We start from the raw sequence: 19,748 nt of genomic DNA, 5'->3' as shown, positions 1-19,748 counted from the left end.
GACCTGGATTTGATCTCTGGGTTGGGAAGATCCCCTGGAGAAGGGAATGGCTACCCTCTCCATTATTCTGCCTGGAGAATTCCATGGAATGTATAGTCTATAGAGTCGCAAAGAGTCGGACACAATTGACCAACTTTCACTTTCACTAGATTTGATGTGTAAAGCAATTCCCTCCTTCCTCAGCCCCAATATCTCATTATTTCTTTATTACATGTGAGAAAATCGAGACTTACAAAATGCAGTAACTCACCAAACAGACACAACTGATAAGAGCTAAACCAGTGTATCAGATTCCAAGTCTACTGGTAAAGGGAAAATTATTTTGTTTTTAAATTTTGAAAAATTTCAGATATTAACAATACTGTGTTTCCTCCACAAAGATGACTGTAAAAGACTCTAAGAAAGAAAGCTGTGGTACTGGAATAAGGTACTGAAATACCAGTCTTGCCATATACTAGTGGGGTCTCCTTGAGCAAGTCACTTTCCCTTTCTGAGCCTCAGTTTATTCATTTCTAAAATGGAGATAAAACTACCTCTACCACAATTTTGTTATGATCAACTAAAAGAGGAAAGTAGCAACATGTATGTAGATGGTCAACTATTCAAGAGTTCAAGTTTTCCTTATTTCTTTTCCATTTATAACCTTCTACATATCACTGATGTCAATCACCTCCAATCACAAAACTGCTGCTGCTAAGTCACTTCAGTCGTGTCTGACTCTGTGTGACCCCATAGATGGCAGCCCATCAGGCTCCCCCGTCCCTGGGATTCTCCAGGCAAGAACACTGGAGTGGGTTGCCATTTCCTTCTCCAATGTATGAAAGTGAAAAGTGAAAGTGAAGTCGCTCAGTCGTGTCTGACTCTTAGTGACCCCATGGACTGCAGCCTTCCAGGCTCCTCCATCCATGGGATTTTCCAGGCAGGAGTACTGGAGTGGGGTGCCATTGCCTTCTCCGATCACAAAACTATGGAACCTTAAAGCCAAAAAGAAATCCAGCGATCATCTAAACCAAGTTCCTCATTCTAAACATGCAGAAACTGGGGCTTTGTTAGAGATGGGAGGTGACCTGTCACAGAGTCCACAGTATGGCCAGGGCTAAAACATCTTCTGTGTCTGTGTTCTTTCCACCACATGGTCTCAGGAAACCTGAGAACCTGGAACTCAGGTTTCCATTTTATAAGTATGAATGCCATTAAGAATGAAAATAAAATCTCTAAGAATTAGAACACCTAGATTCTATGCCCAAGTGGGTGACCCTAGGCTGTCACTCAATATTTATGGATAGTTGTCTTCAACATAATAAAATCAAGGCCTAGCACTTGGAGCGACAAGAAAATCTCTACACTGCAAATTACGCAGAGCAAGTTGCCCGCAATAAGAAAGCTCAGTATAAAACCCCACCGTCTGCAGTCCCACCACACCTATAAAACAGATTGTCTCCCATGCTTTTACTGCGATCTCAGTGTTTGCTATTCATTCCAACCAGATTTCATCTGCTAATCTGGTATTTAATTAGCCAGGAAGAGGGTAGGACCACAACAGTAATCTTATTATAGCAAAAATATGACCATGTTTTACCTCTTACTCCCCTAATCTCCAAGAATTACAATCAATATATTTTCTTAAAGGACACCTGACATCTGCCTCATTTAAAATTATTATCTCATTTTCTCCTCTGAAGGGCCTGACGAGCTGGATTAGGCATCTGAAAGTACAGCCCTATCTCAGAGAAGGTGACTGACTTCTAGGGCAATTTCTCAGCCAAAGTACCAAAGCTGGCTGTGAAGTGGAAACAGAGAAGAGGCTCCTGGCTCCTAGCCCGTGCTCATCCCAGACCCTGTCTTGGATGCCTCCAATATAAGCCTAACAAGCAGGGTATACCCTATCCCCTCCAAAAAAGAATATGTGTAGTGTCTTTAAGGACATGGTAACAGGCTGTGACGTGTTGTCAAACCAGCTCACGACGGTAACTTCTGCAGCATCTGCAGCCCTCTTTCAGTGCTTCCTAATTCAGAGATGGTATCTATTCAGTTCCTCAAGCCAGAATCTGATCAAGAAATCATCCTTGAAACTCCTTTCTCCTATGTTCCCTGACATATCGTCAACCCATCATCAAGCCCTATCACTTTTACCTACTAAGTACCTCTTGCAGTCATCCACTCCTCCATCACCAATAAGTAAGCCCACGTTACCATTTCTCTTACCTGGACCACTGCCAAAAATGTCTTGATTGGTATCTCAAGCCTCACAAACCCTTCTCCAGTGTGTTCTCTTCATAAGAGCTTCAGGGATCTTTTCAAAACACAAACCTTGTGACTCTCCCTCCTCATTTAACTGGTTCAAGGCTCTCCTATATTCTCAGGCTGCAGAGGACACCCCTACAGCCATACGTGTAGCTTCCCCCTGCACCATAATACCTCAGTCCTGGGCTCCAGCACACAGCCTTCTAGTTTCCCAAATCTCCAAGCCGCACCCCCCACCCCCGCCACTTGCCTCAGATCCTCTGAAAGTCCTTTCTCCTCTCCCTTCACCTAGCTAGTTCTTACTCTGCCTTCAACTCTCAGGTTGAGTCACCTTCACAGAGATAACCATCCCTGACAGCCTAGATGAGGTCAGATGCCCCTATGAAAACCCTCCTAAAGCCTCCAGTATCTCTCCTGGAACTTGGTAACTAATTAGTTGTGACTAGCAGAGAAGGTCGGAGAAGGCAATGGCACCCCACTCCAGTACTCTTGCCTGGAAAATCCCATGGACAGAGGAGCCTGGTAGGCTGCAGTCCAGGGCGTTGATAAGAGTCAGACACAACTGAGCGACTAACTTCCCTTTCACTTTTCACTTTCATGCGCTGGAGAAGGAAATGGCAACCCACTCCAGTGTTCTTGCCTGGAGAATCCCAGGGATGGGGGAGCCTGGTGGGCAGCCATCTATGGGGTCGCAAAGAGTCGGACACGACTGAAGCAACTTAGCAGCAGAGGCAGCAGAGACATTATTTTGTCAACCAAAGACCATCTAGTCAAGGCTATGGTTTTTCCAGTAGTCATGTATGGATGTGAGAGTTGGACCATAAAGAAAGCTGAGTGCAAAAGAATTGATGCTTTTCAACTGTGGTGTTGGAGAAGACTCTTGAGAGTCCCCTGGACTGCAAGGAGATCCAACCAGCCCATCCTAAAGGAGATCAGTCCTGGGTGTTCATTGAAAGGACTGATGTTGAAGCTGAAACTCCAATCCTTTGGCCACCTGATGTGAAGAGCTGACTCATTTGAAAAGACCCTAATGCTGGGAAAGATTGAGGGCAGGAGGAGAAGGGGATGACAGAGGATGAGATGATTGGATGGCATCACCAACTCAATGGACATGGGTTTGGGTGGACTCCAGGAGTTGGTGATGGACAGGGAGGCCTGGCATGCTGGGGTTCATGGGGTCGCAAAGAGTCAGACACGACTGAGAGACTGAACTGAACTGATATTGTGACTGTGGGGCTTCCCTGGTGGCTCAGGGGTAAAGAATCCGCTCACCATTGTAGGAGATGCGTGTTCGATCCCTGGGTCGGAAAGATTCCCCTGGAGAAGGAAATGGCAACCCACTCCAGTATTCTTGCCTGGGAAATCCCATGAACAGAGGAGCCTGGTGGGCTACATTCCATGGGGTCACAAAAGAGACACGATTTAGTGACTAAACAATACTATGACTGCAATTTCGCACTTAGTTTGGTGATTATTTATATAACATCTATCTTCCTGCCAAGAGAGGAAGCTTCATGAAGTCAGAAACCAGGTCTGTTTTGACTCACTACTGTATCCAGATTTTACTTAACAGTGCCTGGTATGTAGCAGACTCTCATTAAATAGGAAGTAAATAAACAGCAATGTGGTCAAAGGAAGCCAATACATCTTCCAGCACTGACCACGTACACTACGTACGCATTTATAATTCTCATTAAATCCTCACAACAGCATTTTCTGGTAAGTATCATGAAACTTATTTTATAGATATGAAAACAGGCTTAAAGAAGGTAAAGCGGTCTGCCCAGGATCGCACAGCAAGTAAATAGCCAAGTGAGAATTCTAACCCAAGCCTGACAAACATGCTCTTATCTTTGCAAAATTCTGCCTTCCTTTGAAAAGTCTGAGTTGATGGTGAATTCCACCTCTGATGGGAATTTCTAGAGGATGGCTCTAAAATTAGAGGAAGCCTCCGGACTGGTGAGACACAGAACAAACTGCAGAAATGAGGCCGGGACAGAAAGCTCAGAGTGGAATAAGCTACTTTTAAGAACTCAGCCTTGAGAATTTAACTGCAGAAGAGGATGCTGAAAACACTTTCTTTTGTTGTAAGATTCTTATTTAACTCATTGTGAACACCACCCAGACAAAAATCCCAAAGCCTCCGCTGGAGATTTCCAGGTAAGGCTGAGCCACAGGAAGAGCACTGCATTCGTACAACTGTAGGGGGAAATAATCGCAGGAAAAGATATTTTTAAATTAATGAATTTGGTCCTTTTCTTGGTATACCACGGTGTGTGAATAAGTAGTAAATATCTAATAAATCTTGCTTTAGAAATAGAACAGACCAATAAAAACTGGTCTATGAAAAGGAAGGCTAGCAAAATACAACCACAGGGAGAAGTTGCCAAATGTTGGGGCTTTACTCTCCCTTATTTAAAAAGGTATGTTTCATGAAGCCAGTGGAAGAGAGAGACAAATAGCTCCTAATTCAAACAACAGAGTTACCTCAGATTGTCTGTCTCTCTCTCTTGAGATCTGCCTCGTAATAGGCACTAAGCCAAGTGAACCCCCGAAGCACTCTTATTGAAAGGAAGGAGGGAAATGAGATCGACAGAGCCAACTCCATTCTCAGCCACCTCCTCTGGTGGGGAGGACGGGGTGGCTGGCTAACTTTAGTGGGGAGGGAGGTTGGTCAGAAGAAAGAAGCAAGGTCAAAGGGCAGAAGGCCCTTAGGCTCAAGGCCATGTCTCAGCTCAGGCAGCAATAAGCAAAAGCTGCTGTCCAGAAACATAATCAGCACTTGGAAGTCCAGGTTATCATTTTTTGGAAAGAGATCCTGAAGCTAAAGTAGCTTACCATATAAGAGGGGGCTGTTTCCAGGGTAACAGAGAAGGAGCATTTTCCTCAGAAAGGCAATTTGCCTTTCCAAGACGGCGATTCGCTGGCCTTTTGTCTGCAACAGTTTTCAGTCCCTTCGCACTTTCTGCAAAGTTTTAAATGACTTTTCTGTGAAGAGAGCTACTTAATGCCAATGACTGTAGAAAACATTTGTTCATAATTATCCAGACATAGACTGGAACAATGCTGAAACAAGAGCAGCATGCAAAAATGTATTTAAGGACTATCATCCCAAAATGCTGCTAAAAGCTATTAACCAGTATGTGTTAATTGCCACAGCATTCATATTAATTTTCACTTCAGGCTCGACATTGTGGAATATTTCCCCTGATACATTTTAAACAAAGTTTAATTTAAGGAACTGCTTCTATCAACACTTATGAAAATTAACAGCCAAGCAATTAGCACTCATGAATTATCCCTTCCCCCATGCTCTCTGCAGCTTCCCTGTTAAAACAGTTTCTAACAGAGAAACGGTTACTTTCTAACAAGTTAACACAATCAAAGTCACAGTTGTTTATATGAATCAGAACTGGTTCTGCTTTTTAAAGTACCTGTCAAGGCAAACATCCTCCTCATACTCAGAGTGTAATTTCGCTAAGTCAAATAAGTAAGATATTTAATGTTTTAGTAAACTGCCAAGCAATACTGACATCACACTACCTTCTCACCTGATGTTTAGAAAACAGCCATTGCAGAAAGGAAAAAAAAAAAAAGAAAGTAATTACTTGTCTTAATCTTCCTATTTCAAGTTAAAGGTCAAAACCCCACTGGACTGATTCCCTGGACTTCTACAAGCAGACCACCGTCACCCAGTCTGCTGTGAATCTTGTTTAACCATGCTAAACTCCAGGCTTGAAGAGCACATTTCCTCTCACTCTATCCTGTCAACAATCTAATGAAGTATAAAGCAAAGAAAGCAGGACTGGTCCGCACCCTTTACTTTACAGAGGGGGGGGGGGGGGGCAGAAGTGAGGTGTTTGCTGGGTGCTTCCAGCATGCTGTCTCAATCCTCCAGAGAGAGACACGCCACCACCACCTCATTCTACGTACAAGGACTGCAGCTTCACAAGGTTAAGTAACCAGCCTGACGTCACACCATTAAGTGATAGAGTCAGGATTCAAACTCAAATCTTACTTCAAAATAGATCTGCTTCCCAACTAAATTATACTGCCTCTTCCTGTGCTGGGGGTTTTATCCTATTTGATGGATTCATGAGGATTGTGAGGAAGGATCTCACTTTCTTTTCCTACGTCTGAGGTTCAGTGAGATGAAAAACCTGACTACGGTCACACAGCTGATAATCAGTATTTCTTTGTTAGTAACAGTCTTGACAGGAGGTGCATATCTGAACTTCTGGAGGTCTATTGATGATGATAATATTTGTAAATACAGTTTAAACAAAACAGTGATGTCAATGTACTAGCTAAGGCTTCTCAACTAAGTGGTAAGGCATGGAATGAAAAGATACTTTTTAAAATTAGACTCCATTTTTTTTAAAAGGTGGAGAGACAGGGCAGAAACCCACATATTTAGGAATACTGAAATCAGTGCTGAATGTTCACTGCCTATCACGCCTTCATTGCCTCAGAGCAACTCCCGGTCACACCCAACATTTCCCACATTCAGGGAGATCACAAGGATCAGCACAAAAATGTTCCTATTATCTCACCTCTAAAACAGAGGTTGGTTTTGTTCATTAATCAGAGGTTCTGTTTTTAACAAGCCCAAAGACTTGAGGCAGATGGCTGAGCCTGGTTTTGCCTTGTCCAGCTAAGCATTCCTTAAAACCACTTGCAATCTGTCTTGGTCTGTTTTCAAATGATCAGTAAACAGGGTTATTAATAACCTACGAATCTAAAACAGGTCATGATAGCCCTGCCAATTTGCCAAAAAAAATAATACAAACACAGTAATGGTAGTGGTTTAATCGCTAAGTCATGTCCGACTCTTTGCAACGCCATGGACTATAATCCACCAGGCTTCTCTGTCCAGGCAAGAATACTGAAGTGATTTGCCATTTCCTTTTCCAGGGGATCTTCCCAACCCAAGGACTGAACCCGGGTCTCCTGCAGTGCAGGCACATTCTTTACTAACTGAGCTACAAGGGAAGCCAAAAACAGTAATAAACCTGATCAAAAAGCCCTTCAAAATTACCATAAAGCCTATGGCCTTCCCTCTCAACTGTATATCTTCAAGAAGTTATCAACCAACCACAATTTTAAAAAAATAAAATTATTTACCAGCTACAGGAACCAGAAACAATTTGAAAGTATTCACTTTAATTCAGCACAGTAGCTAAGAGATGCTTACCCTTGGAAGCACTAAAACCAACAACAATTCAGCTTGCACAAACTCTTAAGGATGCTTGCTTAACTCTGATGTAACTGTAAGGCCATACCAAAAACAAAATTCTTTTTTTCAAATCCAAGACTAGTTTAATCATAAAGAGGATTTCACAGCAGTTAGTCTCTTGAGGAAATACATAATTAAGTAGTTTTTTAGCATATTTAATTAGACCCCAAACTCTTTCCTGGCCCTTTCTCTCCCCAATTATGTACCATTTGCCCAAGAGACCTAAGCAACTCAGTTAATTATGTAAATAAGGCAAAAGTTATTCCCAAGAAAAGCATTGTGAATATTTGTAAGGGGGGTTAAAACTGTACATATTTTAGTGGCTTTAACAAACCTTTGCAAAAAAAGAAGGAACTATCAAAATACATGAAAAACTCTTACATTTGAAGCAAAAACAGGGAGTGATGACAAGATGGTGAATCATTAAAACAGGACACTCATTTCACTTCTTAAATATGAGCTGAATAAAAATAAAATAATTTTAAGTTACAACAGTAACAAAAATTTAGTGCTGAACGTCAAATGATTTATGGGAAGAATCAATCTGGAAATTATTAAAGTCGACTCTCACAGAAAGGCTTTATTATCAAGGGGTTGACATGATCTTAACTCTAGAGGCAGCCATGGTGCTGTTATAACTACTACAATCCCATTATTATGCAATCACAAAATGCTAATTTCATCATTTTGAGGTGTTATTTGAATAGTCATTTTAATTTCTAGGTTACGAAAAGGCTTGACTCAAGTATAATTCTCTATTAATCATTGAGATGTCACTGAATATCATATTGATGCATTTCACAAAGATAAAAGAAAGACTAATTTAATATGTACAGTACAATATCCTTCAAATATTAGCCACTTTCATTACACATCTGCCAAATGCATCAATATTAAATAATAGATGAGAACAAGGGTTTAATTGTGTTTTAGCAATTGTAATATGTAGGATAATAAAAAAATAGCATTGTATCACAAGAAAGACTTATCGATATATAAATCTTTCTTAATCAATTGTACAATGGTGATTGGGCCATGCTCACACCCTTTGCTGATTACAAATACATTTGATATGACAAAAAACATCATGAGTTTTAAGTGTAAACACACATCTAGCAAAAATAATTCCTTTGTGACTGAGGAAATGGTTTAGTTTTCAATTCCTTCCTGGCACTTCAGAAATTAGGTATATATAACACACAGAGTTCACAACCTTCAAACAATTCCAAGTGTAAGTAATTTATAGGAGACTCTAATAGCATAATCAAAATTCTAGAATATGGTATTTTAAAAGATCTGTGCTATTTTGTTGGCAAAGCATTACCACATATTAATTACTCCAGAATTCACTGCATCCTCAAACAATGAGATGATAGGAAACAAATAAATTCCAGCCATGTAATCTAATCCCAATAATAACGTCTCACATTTCCAAATGAATCAACTGCAGTATTTCCGAAAAAAAAGTCCCCTTAAGCCCAACTCACTTGTTTCCAGAGGCTGACATTCCCGTTCCCTAGGGGACCCTTCTCTCTGCTGTATTCCACAAGCAGCAGCAGGAGATGGGGGCAGGGGCAGACTGAAGAGCAGCTCTTCACAGGATACAATCTCTAACTTACTAAAAGTGCTTTCTGATGTTTTAGGGGGAAAATTCCTGAGCAAATTAGGATTTTATGTTACTTATGCATTTTGTTTTTAGTTTCTGTTCTTCTCTGCCAGTATCAATGACCTCATGTGCCAACGGCCATATATGCTTACTTAAGGAAATGACAACCCAGCTGTTGTTGGGTATTCTTGCTTGGGAAATCCCATTGGCAGAGGAGCCTGGGGGGCCACAGTCCATTGGGTGGCAAAGGGTTGGACATGACTTAGATACTAAACAAAAAACCAGTGAAACCATGCTGAATTGTATGAGATGAAAGTGTTTCAAAGTAAAGAACATCACCATGCTCAAAGATGACAACTGAAAGAACCAGCATATAACCAGGACTTGAATATGAAAAGTGCAAACATAAGCAAAGAGTTCTATGTTTATTAATTGCAACTGTGCTGAAATAAGACAAATTGTACACAATCCCTCCAGGCAACAAGCTATCATTCAGCACCCCCACGCCACTGACAGACAGCAAACATAATGGCAATAAATAAAAAAATCGACTGCTACAGTTCTGAAAGAAGCCCAGCTCAGTTTGGGATAGAGACACAGAATGTGGGAATGCAGGAGAGTGGGTGCTCACGTAGAGCTATACTCCACTTAAAACAGTGGTCCTTTTTCTAAAAGGAAAATAAACACACTTTAATTTTACAAACTGTAAATTGTCAGGACAGGAAAAAATTAAGTCATCCTGCACAGCAAGAGTCAAACGAGATTCAATAAAATACTGAAATGCAAAGCAACGTCCTAGAATTCTGAAGAGAAGCTCTAACGTCCACAATTTGTGGAGTTATAATCAAGACTCATACAAGACAATGCAAACTGCCTCCCAGAACCATTTTCAAGGCTTTCCCCACAGTTAGACCTTAATTAATCACAACCCGACTAACCCAAACCTTAGGACATAAAACAGGAACACACACATTCCTATCTCAGGACTGTTTCTGTTTTCATCCTCCCAAACATATTACTGTGGAAACCACAGTTAAGCCCAAATCCAGACCTTTTCACACCCTCAGTCTTTGAAAATGTGAGAGACATCCTTTGTTTATTCTGACTCCCTTTTGAAACCTACTTAAATTTAAATCTGATAAAAATAAGAATGACAATAACAACAGTAACTCCATTCAGTCGAGGCGTTACCTGAAGGGATGCGTTCCAGTTTACTTACCTTGCCATCAAATTTGGAGTACTCATTAAAGGGATTATTCAGCTGCAGGGGGCACTGCTCCAGGCGTACAGATAATATAGACTGCTTCCCAGAATTTGGAGGTTTCTCTTTGAGGGACTTTTTTTCAAACAGTGACTTTAACTCCTGGGCTGTGATACAAGAGGAAGATAAAAACATCTTTGTGATTACAACAGAGAGAGACGGCCTGTGTCTACCTTCCCTAAAGTCTTCCTTGGAACCTTAAGCAGGAGTATCCAAGGACATGTTCAGGTCTGATATGTGCAACAGGCCTAACATATACTGTTATGTCTGTGCACTAAACCAGCAGAACACTGAAATATACATGTAGGTCATGTTTGTCAATTTAGAAAGACGAGGGTTAAGGAAAGGGGCAGAGGTCAGATAAATCAACAGAAGGGCTATCCTATAAGAAGAGCATTTCACAGCTGCGAGATCTAAGCTTTGGCCTGGCTTTGCCACTAACAGATGTGTGATTCTGGACTATTCACTAAACCTCTCTGGACTTGTCAAACCAGATAATCCTAAAGGACTCTCCTCCCTCTAATTTTGAAGTTCTGGTTTTTCAAGGACATGGTTCACAACTTAACCCTCTCATGGTTCCCAATGTGTACCTAGCACATAATGTGGATGACAAAGATGAAGAAGTGGAAAAGGAAAAGGAGGAAGAGTATTTATAATAACAGTAATTAAAATACATTGAGGAAGCCAATTTATCTCATCTAAACCTCATAACAAACTTATGAGGTAGACACTAGCATTATCTCAATTGTGTCAGTGTGGAAACTGAAGCATAGAATAGTTTGATTAGCCCCTGGTCACACAGCCTGTAAGAAGCAGGGCTAAGATTTGCACCCCACCAAGGCTCTTAGCCATTAGGCACTAATGAACACAGTAGACCTTCAATAAATTTCACTGCATGAATCAATGAATAAAATAATGATTGAAGGAATTCAGATTAAGTTATTAAATCAAAATCTTCAGCACTTACTCATTAGTGAACCAAGACAAGTTAGTTCCATACCCTCTCAAAGATCATTTAATTCTCTATATTAATCTGAATGTCATTTAAGGTGATAGCTGGATGCTAAGTACATGGGGGTTCACTGTACTTTTTATTTTTGTGATGTTCGAAATTTTCCATACTTAAAGTTTCAAATGAATCAATCTTAAAATATGCAATAACTAAATTCAATCCATTCCATTCTTGAGCACAACCAACCGGAACTGAGATTAAACATAATTCTGAAATAGTCACTTAGAACTTTTTAAAAAGGTAACAAGTTATTTTCAACAAATTAGTGGGACAACTTTATCAGATGAGTCCCTATAGATTTATATGGCAAACAAGGAGAAAAGGACCTGTTGCTATGAATGTATAATTAACAGATATTAATCTGTTGATTACATATACTTACAAATTCAGAATGTGGATTAGATAGCAAAGTGACGTATTTTTTGTGTGTGAATGAATAGTATGCTAGCTTCTTGGGCCCAGAAAATTATTTAATAGTAGCATACATTTCTGAAAACCTCATGCATTTAGTGACCTGAATCAACAAGAAGGCTACTATGATTATGATATGCATGCATACAATCTGATATGTCCAGAGAGTGAACCTCCAAATCCAGCCTCCCGGGTCAGCAGAACAATGGAAAGGGAAAGGGAGAAGGCAGATGGACCTCCCAAAGGCCAGGGCAGAATGGACGAGGAAGTATGTAACTAAACACAGACCTGTACAAGGATAACACCTGTATGATACAGTCTTAAGACTGAATCATTCAGATCAACTATCTGTAATTACGATTACCAAACTAGGATCTCACCGAGCACTGTGCTGACTGAATACCTGAGCATGGAAATTACTGTACACATGTGTTCAGTCTGTGGTAAGGAGTTAGGTGGTGGTGGTCGTTTAGTTGCTAAGTTGTGTCCAACTCTTGTGACCCCATGGACTGCAGCCCACTGTGTTCCTCCATCCATTGGATTTTCCAGGCAAGAATACTGAAGTGGATTTCCATTTCCTTCTCCAGAAATGCCACCTTTTAAAAAAGAATTAGATCCTTTTCTCCATGATGTAGGAACCAAAGGAGGAAGGGGGAAAGTGTCATAGGTTGAGGAGAGAAGTCCAACTGGGAATTAGTCAGAGAATGGAAGAGTTAATACGTTACCACTTCACACTTAACTCTACTGATAACAGTACAGTGACTTTGATAAGTAACAACTTTGATAAACTCACAGTTTCTTCTGGAGCTATTGGTAACTTATCTCTTAGGATCACTGTGGGGACAAGATAAGAAGACACCTGGCATTGTTCCTAGCACCCAGTAGGTTTTTTGTTTTTGCTTTTCCAATACTTTGTCCACCTGATGCTAAGACGTTGGTGCTGGGAAAGACTGAGGGCAGGAGAAGAGGGTGACAGAGGATGAGACGGTTGGATGGCTGCACCAACTCAATAGATATGAGTTTGAGCAAACTACGGGAGACAGTGAAGGACAGGGAAGCCTGGTGTGATGCGGTTGATGGGGTTGCAAAGAGTCAGACATGACTTAGTGACTGAACAAGAAGAAATAGGTGCTTGATAAAGGATCATTCCTTTCCAAAGTACAGCAATAAACTTGTTGATTGATTACAGGTAGAACAGCACTTCCAATATTTAAAATACCACTTTAGTAGCAATCTAAAATGTTCTTAAGTGTGTATTTTAATCTATTGCTATTAATGTATAATTAATAGATTTTAATCTGTTGATTAATGTACTTATATATTCCAGAATCTGGATTAGTGATTCCTGGATTTCACTGCCAGAGGCCCAGGTTTGATCCCTGGCTATAGTATGAAGATCCCACAAGTGGTGCACCACAGCCAAAAAGATAAAATACATAGGTAAACACCATTTTCAGTTCCATTCAGTTGCTCAGTCGTGTCCAACTCTTTGCGACCCTGTGAACCACAGCATGCCAGGCCTCCCTGTCCATCACCAACTCCCCGAGTCCACCCAAACCCATGTCCATCGAGTCGGTGATGCCATCCAACCATCTCATCCTCTATCGTCCCCTTCTCCTCCTGCCCTCAATCTTTCCCAGCATCAGGATCTTTTCAAATGAGATCAGCTCTTCACATCAGGTAGCCAAAGTATTGGAATTTCAGCTTCAACATCAGTCCTTCCAATGAACACCCAGGACTGATCTCCCTTAAGATGGACTGGTTGGATCTCTTCGCAGTCCAAGAGACTCTCAAGAGTCTTCTCCAACGCCACTGTTCAAAAGCATCAATTCTTCGGCGCTCAGCTTTCTTTATAGTCCAATTCTCACATCCATACGTGACCACTGGAAAAACCATAGCCTTGACTAGACGGACCTTTGTTGGCAAAGTAACATCTCTGCTTTTTAATATGTTGTCTAGGTTGGTCATAACTTTCCTTCCAAGCAGTAAGCGTCTTTCAATTTCATGGCTGAAATCACCATCTGCAGTGATTTTGGAGTCCAGAAAAATTAAGTCAGCCACTGTTTCCACTGTTGCCCCATCTATTTGCCATGAAGTGATGGGACCAGATGCCATGATCTTCATTTTCTGAATGCTGAGCTTTAAGCCAACTTTTTCACTCTGCTCTTTTGCTTTCATCAAGAGGCTCTTTAGTTCTTCTTCACTTTCTGCCATAAGGGTGGTGTCATCTGCACATCTGAGGTTATTGACATTTCTCCCGACAATGTTGATTCCAGCTTGTGCTTCCTCCAGCCCAGCATTTCTCATGATGTACTCTCCACATAAGTTAAATGAGCAGGGTGACAATATACAGCCTCAACGTACTCCTTTTCCTATTTGGAACCAGTCTGTTGTTCCATGTTCAATATCATGGTAAACCAAGCCTATGTCCCGACCAGCAACACTGAAGAAGCTGAAGTTGAACTGTTCTATGAAGACCTACAAGACCTTCTTGAGCTAACACCCAAAAAAGATGTCCTTTTCATTATAGGGGATTGGAATGCAAAAGTAGGAAGTCAAGAAATACCTGGAGTAACAGGCAAATTTGGCCTTGGAGTACAGAATGAAGCAGGGCAAAGGCTAATAGAGTTCTGCCAAAAGAATGCACTGGTCATAGCAAACACCCTCTTCCAACAACACAGGAGAAGACTCTACACATGGACATCACCAGATGGTCGACACTGAAATCAGACTGATTATATTCTTTGCAGCTCTATACAGTCAGCAAAAACAGATGGAGAAGCTCTATACAGTCAGCAAAAACAAGACCAGGAGCTGACTGTGGCTTGGATCATGAACTCCTTATTGCCAAATTCAGACTGAAATTGAAGAAACACCATTTTACAAAAGTAAAAACTAAACTGTGGTGATATAAATTGGAATAGTAATTGCCTTTGGGCAGTGGATTAACTAGAAAGCGCGAGGGAACTTTCTGGGTTACAGAAATGCTACATACTTGACTGGAATGTTAGTTACCCGGGTGTGTATGTTGGCAAAAATCATCAAACATTTAACACTTGTACATTTCAATGTATGTAAGCATACCTCAATAAAAAAATAAACAGGGAAAACTTATATAAATACCCTTGTATGCTGATAACTTCTAAATGATTATTCCTAAATACTCATTAAAATTACAGACTTGCATATTCAACTTTCTATTTCACTCCTCTACCTGGTTGCCTGATGGCATCTCAAACTTTTCATGTCCTTATATAACCAACCTCTTGATCTTTCCACTAACCTGCCCCTTCCACAATCATCTTCTCAGTTAATGTCAACTCTGTTCTGCCAGGCAAAAAACTTAAGTGTCATTCCACTTTTCTCTTCCACACTTTATCCATCAAGAGAAACTTTAGAAGATATCCAGAACCACCTATGGCTATGGAAGCTGGATTATTACCACCATCTTCAAACTGGTCTTGTTTCCACATTTTCCTCCCCCACCCAACCCAGAGCCAGCTAATGAGTTTTTTTAAAAATATGAGTTATAAACTTCAGAATAAGAAAATGGATAAATCTGATGCTATAAAAATAAAAACTTCCTAATTATATAAAGAGTCTCAAAGTAAAGAAGACATTGATCAACAACCCTATAGAAAAATGTACAATATATAATATCCACAGGAGAAGAAACTCAAATAACTCTTAACCAAATGGAAAGATGTGCAACCACATTCACAATAAGAGATATGCAAATTAAAACTACACACTGATACCACTGCACTTCTATCAGATTGGCAAAAATAAAAAATGTTAAGGCTATGAGGAAATAGACACTATTACTAGAGGGAATGCAAAAGAGTAAATTCTCAATGAAGGGGGAATGTGGGAATGTCCAAGAAAACCATATATTTACCTCTTGACCCAGCAATATCACTTTCAGGATCTGATCCTAGGGATATTAGCAATAAAACAAAACTCACATGTGGGAGGCTTTTCACTGCAGTGCCATCTGCAACAGCAAAAGCCTGCTGCTGCTGCTAAGTCACTTCAGTAGTGTCCAACTCTGTGCGAACCCATAGACGGCAGCCCACCAGGCTCCCCCGTCCTTGGGATTCTGGAGTGGGTTGCCATTTCCTTCTCCAATGCATGAAAGTGAAAAGTGAAAGTGAAGTCGCTCAGTCGTGTCTGACACTAAGTGACCCCATGGACTGCAGCCTACCAGGCTCCTCCATCCATGGGAGTTTCCAGGCAAGAGTACTGGAGTGGGGTGCCATTGCCTTCTCCGACAAAAGACTGAAAACTATCAAATATCCTTCCACAAGGGCCTTCATGGCTAAACTATAATACATCCACATCATGAAACCTATCTCCATAGATTGCTCCACATCCAGAGTAATTCTCAGGATACGTTGTTAACTGAAAAATGTGTTGCATAAAATAGGGTGTATTATGCTATCTTTAATTTTAAAAAAGGGGATACGAATGTGAATATGTTTATATATAGTTGTAAGTGGACAGGAGAGCCAAAACCTTTTTTAAAATGACTAAAAGAGTAGAAGATAAAGATTGAAGCTAGATTTCTCTTCTTTTATGTATTTAACTTTGGAACCACATAAATGTTTTCTGTAATTAATAAAGGAAAATGCAACCTCAAAAAATAAAGCAAAATGAAATACATGAACCTAAGCGTAGTATTTAGTTGGTAGTTAAACTACAAAGAGACGAGTTATTTTAAGTAACTTTATCACAGAGCAACATGACTGTATTTCATAGTGGAATGTATTAAAAAGATTAAAAAAATTCTTAAAATGTTCTCACTAATCATAATGTTACTAATTACATTCATATTTCAATTCTGGAACCAAGGTTTTCAGCAAGAGAAAAGATACATAAACATAAAATCAAAAAAATTAAGTAGAAATTCTTAAATTTGAATTGGAATTATCAGCACTAACTCACAATGTATTCTCTCTCTAAATTTTATTTTTTTCTGAGCTCTACTCCATTAAAAGGCCTATTAAAAAAAAAAAATCAATCCAGCGAGCACCCCTAGAGCTCACTTGTGGTCTCTCAATGGCATTTACCACTAAAAAGAATCAAGACTCCCAGGAGAAATGACTGATTCCAAATGTGGGGAAGAAAATGGGCAAGATGAACCTGCAACATCTTGTTATACAAGAAAGCAAGGAAGCTATGAAAGATTACTGGAACAGTGTCAAAGAAGTTAGAAGCAAATGTGAAGGGACTCACTATACAAAAGGACAAGATTAGCATAAAAAAGAATAACTGCAATGAATAGAAAAATATAATCTATGCTTAAAGCCCATGAGTGGATAATGATACAAAGGGGAAAAACCCTCATTGGTCACCTATACAGGACGCTAAGGAATAAACTCTTCATCCTGAAAACTACTAACAAAGGGAAAGAATCAAGCATTTATCCTACCTTTCTTGTAGGAACTGTATAGTGGGTGGCCAAATAATAGATAGGGGAAAGTTCTTTATATAAAACTTGTTAATAAATGAAGAAAGACTGATAAAATCAGAAATCACTATTTCACAACTAAAGAAAGCTGAGCGCCAGAATTGCTGCTTTTGAACTGTGGTGCTGGAGAAGACTCTTGAGAGTCCCTGGGACAGCAAGGAGATCCAACCAGTCCATCCTAAAGGAGATCAGTCCTGAATATTTACTGGAAGGACTGATGCTGAAACTCCCAATACTTTCGCAACCTGATGCAAAGAACTGACTCATTTCAGAAGACCCTGATGCTGGGAAAGACTGAAGGCAGGAGGAGAAGAGGACAACAGAGGATGAGATGGTTGGATGGCATCACCAACTCAATGGACATGAGTTTGAGCAAGCTCCAGGAGTTGGTGATAGACAGGGAAGCTGGCGTGCTGCAGTCCATGGAGTTGCAAAGAGTTAGACGTGACTGAACAAATGAACTGAACTGAATGAAAGAATCTGGACTTCCCAAGTGGCTCAGAGGTAAAGAATCTGCCTCCCAATGCAGGAGACCTGGGTTTGATCTCTGGGTTGGGAAGATTTCCTGGAGAAGGAAATGGCAACACACTCCAGTATTCTTGCCCGAAGAATCCCACGGACAAGAGGAGCCAGGCAGGCTACAGTCCACAGAGTCACAAAAAGTCGGACACAACTGAGCACGCGTGCAATGATAATGAATCTAGTGATGCTCATCAATGGCCACTAAAATCAGCAGACGAGAGGCTGATGGGAGTAATTTAATAATGAATGGACAATACCTGATTCTACCATCAATCTTACCACAAATAAAAAGAACCAAGAAGACATTCCATGTTTACTAAAATGATGCAATAGAAAATACAGATCAGTATGAACATAGTATTCTTACCAAAAACCAAACTTCAATCTGAGTAATTTTCCAGATCCAACCACCAGTTTATAGGAAATAAAGAGGACAGAGGAACATATTAAATGAGATTGTGGGGATATGATTAGCAAAAGCCAGAATGCAGAAAATTCTATGGGACAAAAGACCCAGTTTCTTTAACAAATAAACTACAGAATAAAAAGCTGGAAAAGAATCCAAATCTGTAGATTAAAAAGGAAATGAGACATGTTACCCAGAAGTAATGTGTGGACCTTAGATCTAGACCTGAACAAACTAAATGGGGGGAGGGGGGTTTGAAACAAGGAAATATTTGATAACTGTAAAGAATTCCTGCTCATTTTTAGAATAGTGGTAGTGCAGTTTAAGTACACATAAAAAAACATATAAGTATTTAAGTATGCATTTATACGACAGCAAGGATTTGCTTAAAAATAATCTGGGAGGAAAGGGTAGGTGAACATACAAGTGACATGAGACAAGACATAGACTACTAAAACTGCTGAAGCTGGGTGATGCGCATGGGCGTTCATGACACCATTCTCTCTAGTTTTGTATATGTTTGAAAAAGTTCTTTGTTTCTGTGTCTGAAATTTCTTATAATAAATAGTTGTTTTAAAGGAAATTTAAGCTAGGAAAAAGAAACTAAGTCACATATCATATCAGTACTCTGATCAAATCACCTCACCCAGGTCCTTACAGGACCATCTGTGATCAGGTCTCCCATGGCTTGCTTCTCCGACCCCACTTCCCCTTCTCACTGTGCTCTAACCAACAGGTATCCTTCCTTGCTTTTCCACCAGTACATCAGTCTCACTTCCAACCCAGGACCTTTGTACTTGCTGATCCCTCATCTTAGAACACTCATCTCCCATTACCTGCCTGGCTCACTCCCTTACTCCCTTCAGATCTCTGCTCAACCATCACCTTCCTCATGTGGCCTTCCCTGATTACCCTATATAAAACAGCAAAATCCCCTGCCTAGCACTCCTTGGAGAAGGCAATGGCACCCCACTCCAGTACTCTTGCCTAGAAAATCCCATGGACAGAGGAGCCTGGTGGGCTGCAGTCCACGGGGTCGCTAAGAGTCGGACACGACTGAGCGACTTCACTTTCACTTTTCACTTTCATGCATTGGAGGAGGAAATGGCAACCAGTGTTCTTGTCTGGAGAGTCCCAGGGACGGTGGGGCCTGGTGGGCTGCCGTCTATGGGGTCGCACAGAGTCGGACACGATTGAAGCGACTTAGCAGCAGCAGCAGCACTCCTTATCCCCCTGAGCTAGGTAATATTTTTCTCTGTGCCACTTATCCCATTCTGACATCCGACATACTGTGTCTGTTAACTCTTTCTCCCCCACAAGCTCCATCGGAGGAGAGATTTTGCCTCCTGTTTACTGCTGTACCTTTCAGGCCTATAACAGTGCATAACTGTTCAGTTGCTCAGTCATGTCCGACTCTTTGCGATCCCATGGACTGCAGCACGCCAGGCCTCCCTGTCCATCACCAACTCCCAGAGTCTATTCAAATTCACGTCCATTGAGTTGGTGATGCCATTCAACCATCTCATCCTCTGTCGTCCTCTTCTCCTCCTGCCCTCAATCTTTCCCAACATCAGGGTCTT

General features: G+C 40.7%; 1 protein-coding gene across 46 annotated transcripts in view; it reads right to left on the bottom strand.

Moving 5' to 3' along the window:
- Positions 1 to 19,748, bottom strand: part of MAPKAP1 (MAPK associated protein 1) — a 233,864-nt gene that overhangs the window by 175,892 nt on the left and 38,224 nt on the right. For all 46 annotated transcript variants that reach the window (XM_086325179.1, XM_086325173.1, XM_086325189.1 and 43 more), the window contains one exon: positions 10,306 to 10,454. In XM_086325179.1, coding sequence (XP_086181305.1) covers positions 10,306 to 10,454 — 149 coding nt within the window. The remainder of the gene's footprint in view (positions 1 to 10,305; positions 10,455 to 19,748) is intronic.

Source organism: Bos grunniens, chromosome 11, assembly GCF_055505025.1.
Source record: "Bos grunniens cultivar Pamir isolate PY7600 chromosome 11, Bosgru_T2T1.0, whole genome shotgun sequence".
Taxonomy (NCBI): Eukaryota; Metazoa; Chordata; class Mammalia; order Artiodactyla; family Bovidae; genus Bos; species Bos grunniens.
Note: the sequence above shows the minus strand (reverse complement) of the source record. Positions and strands in the feature narration are given on the sequence as shown.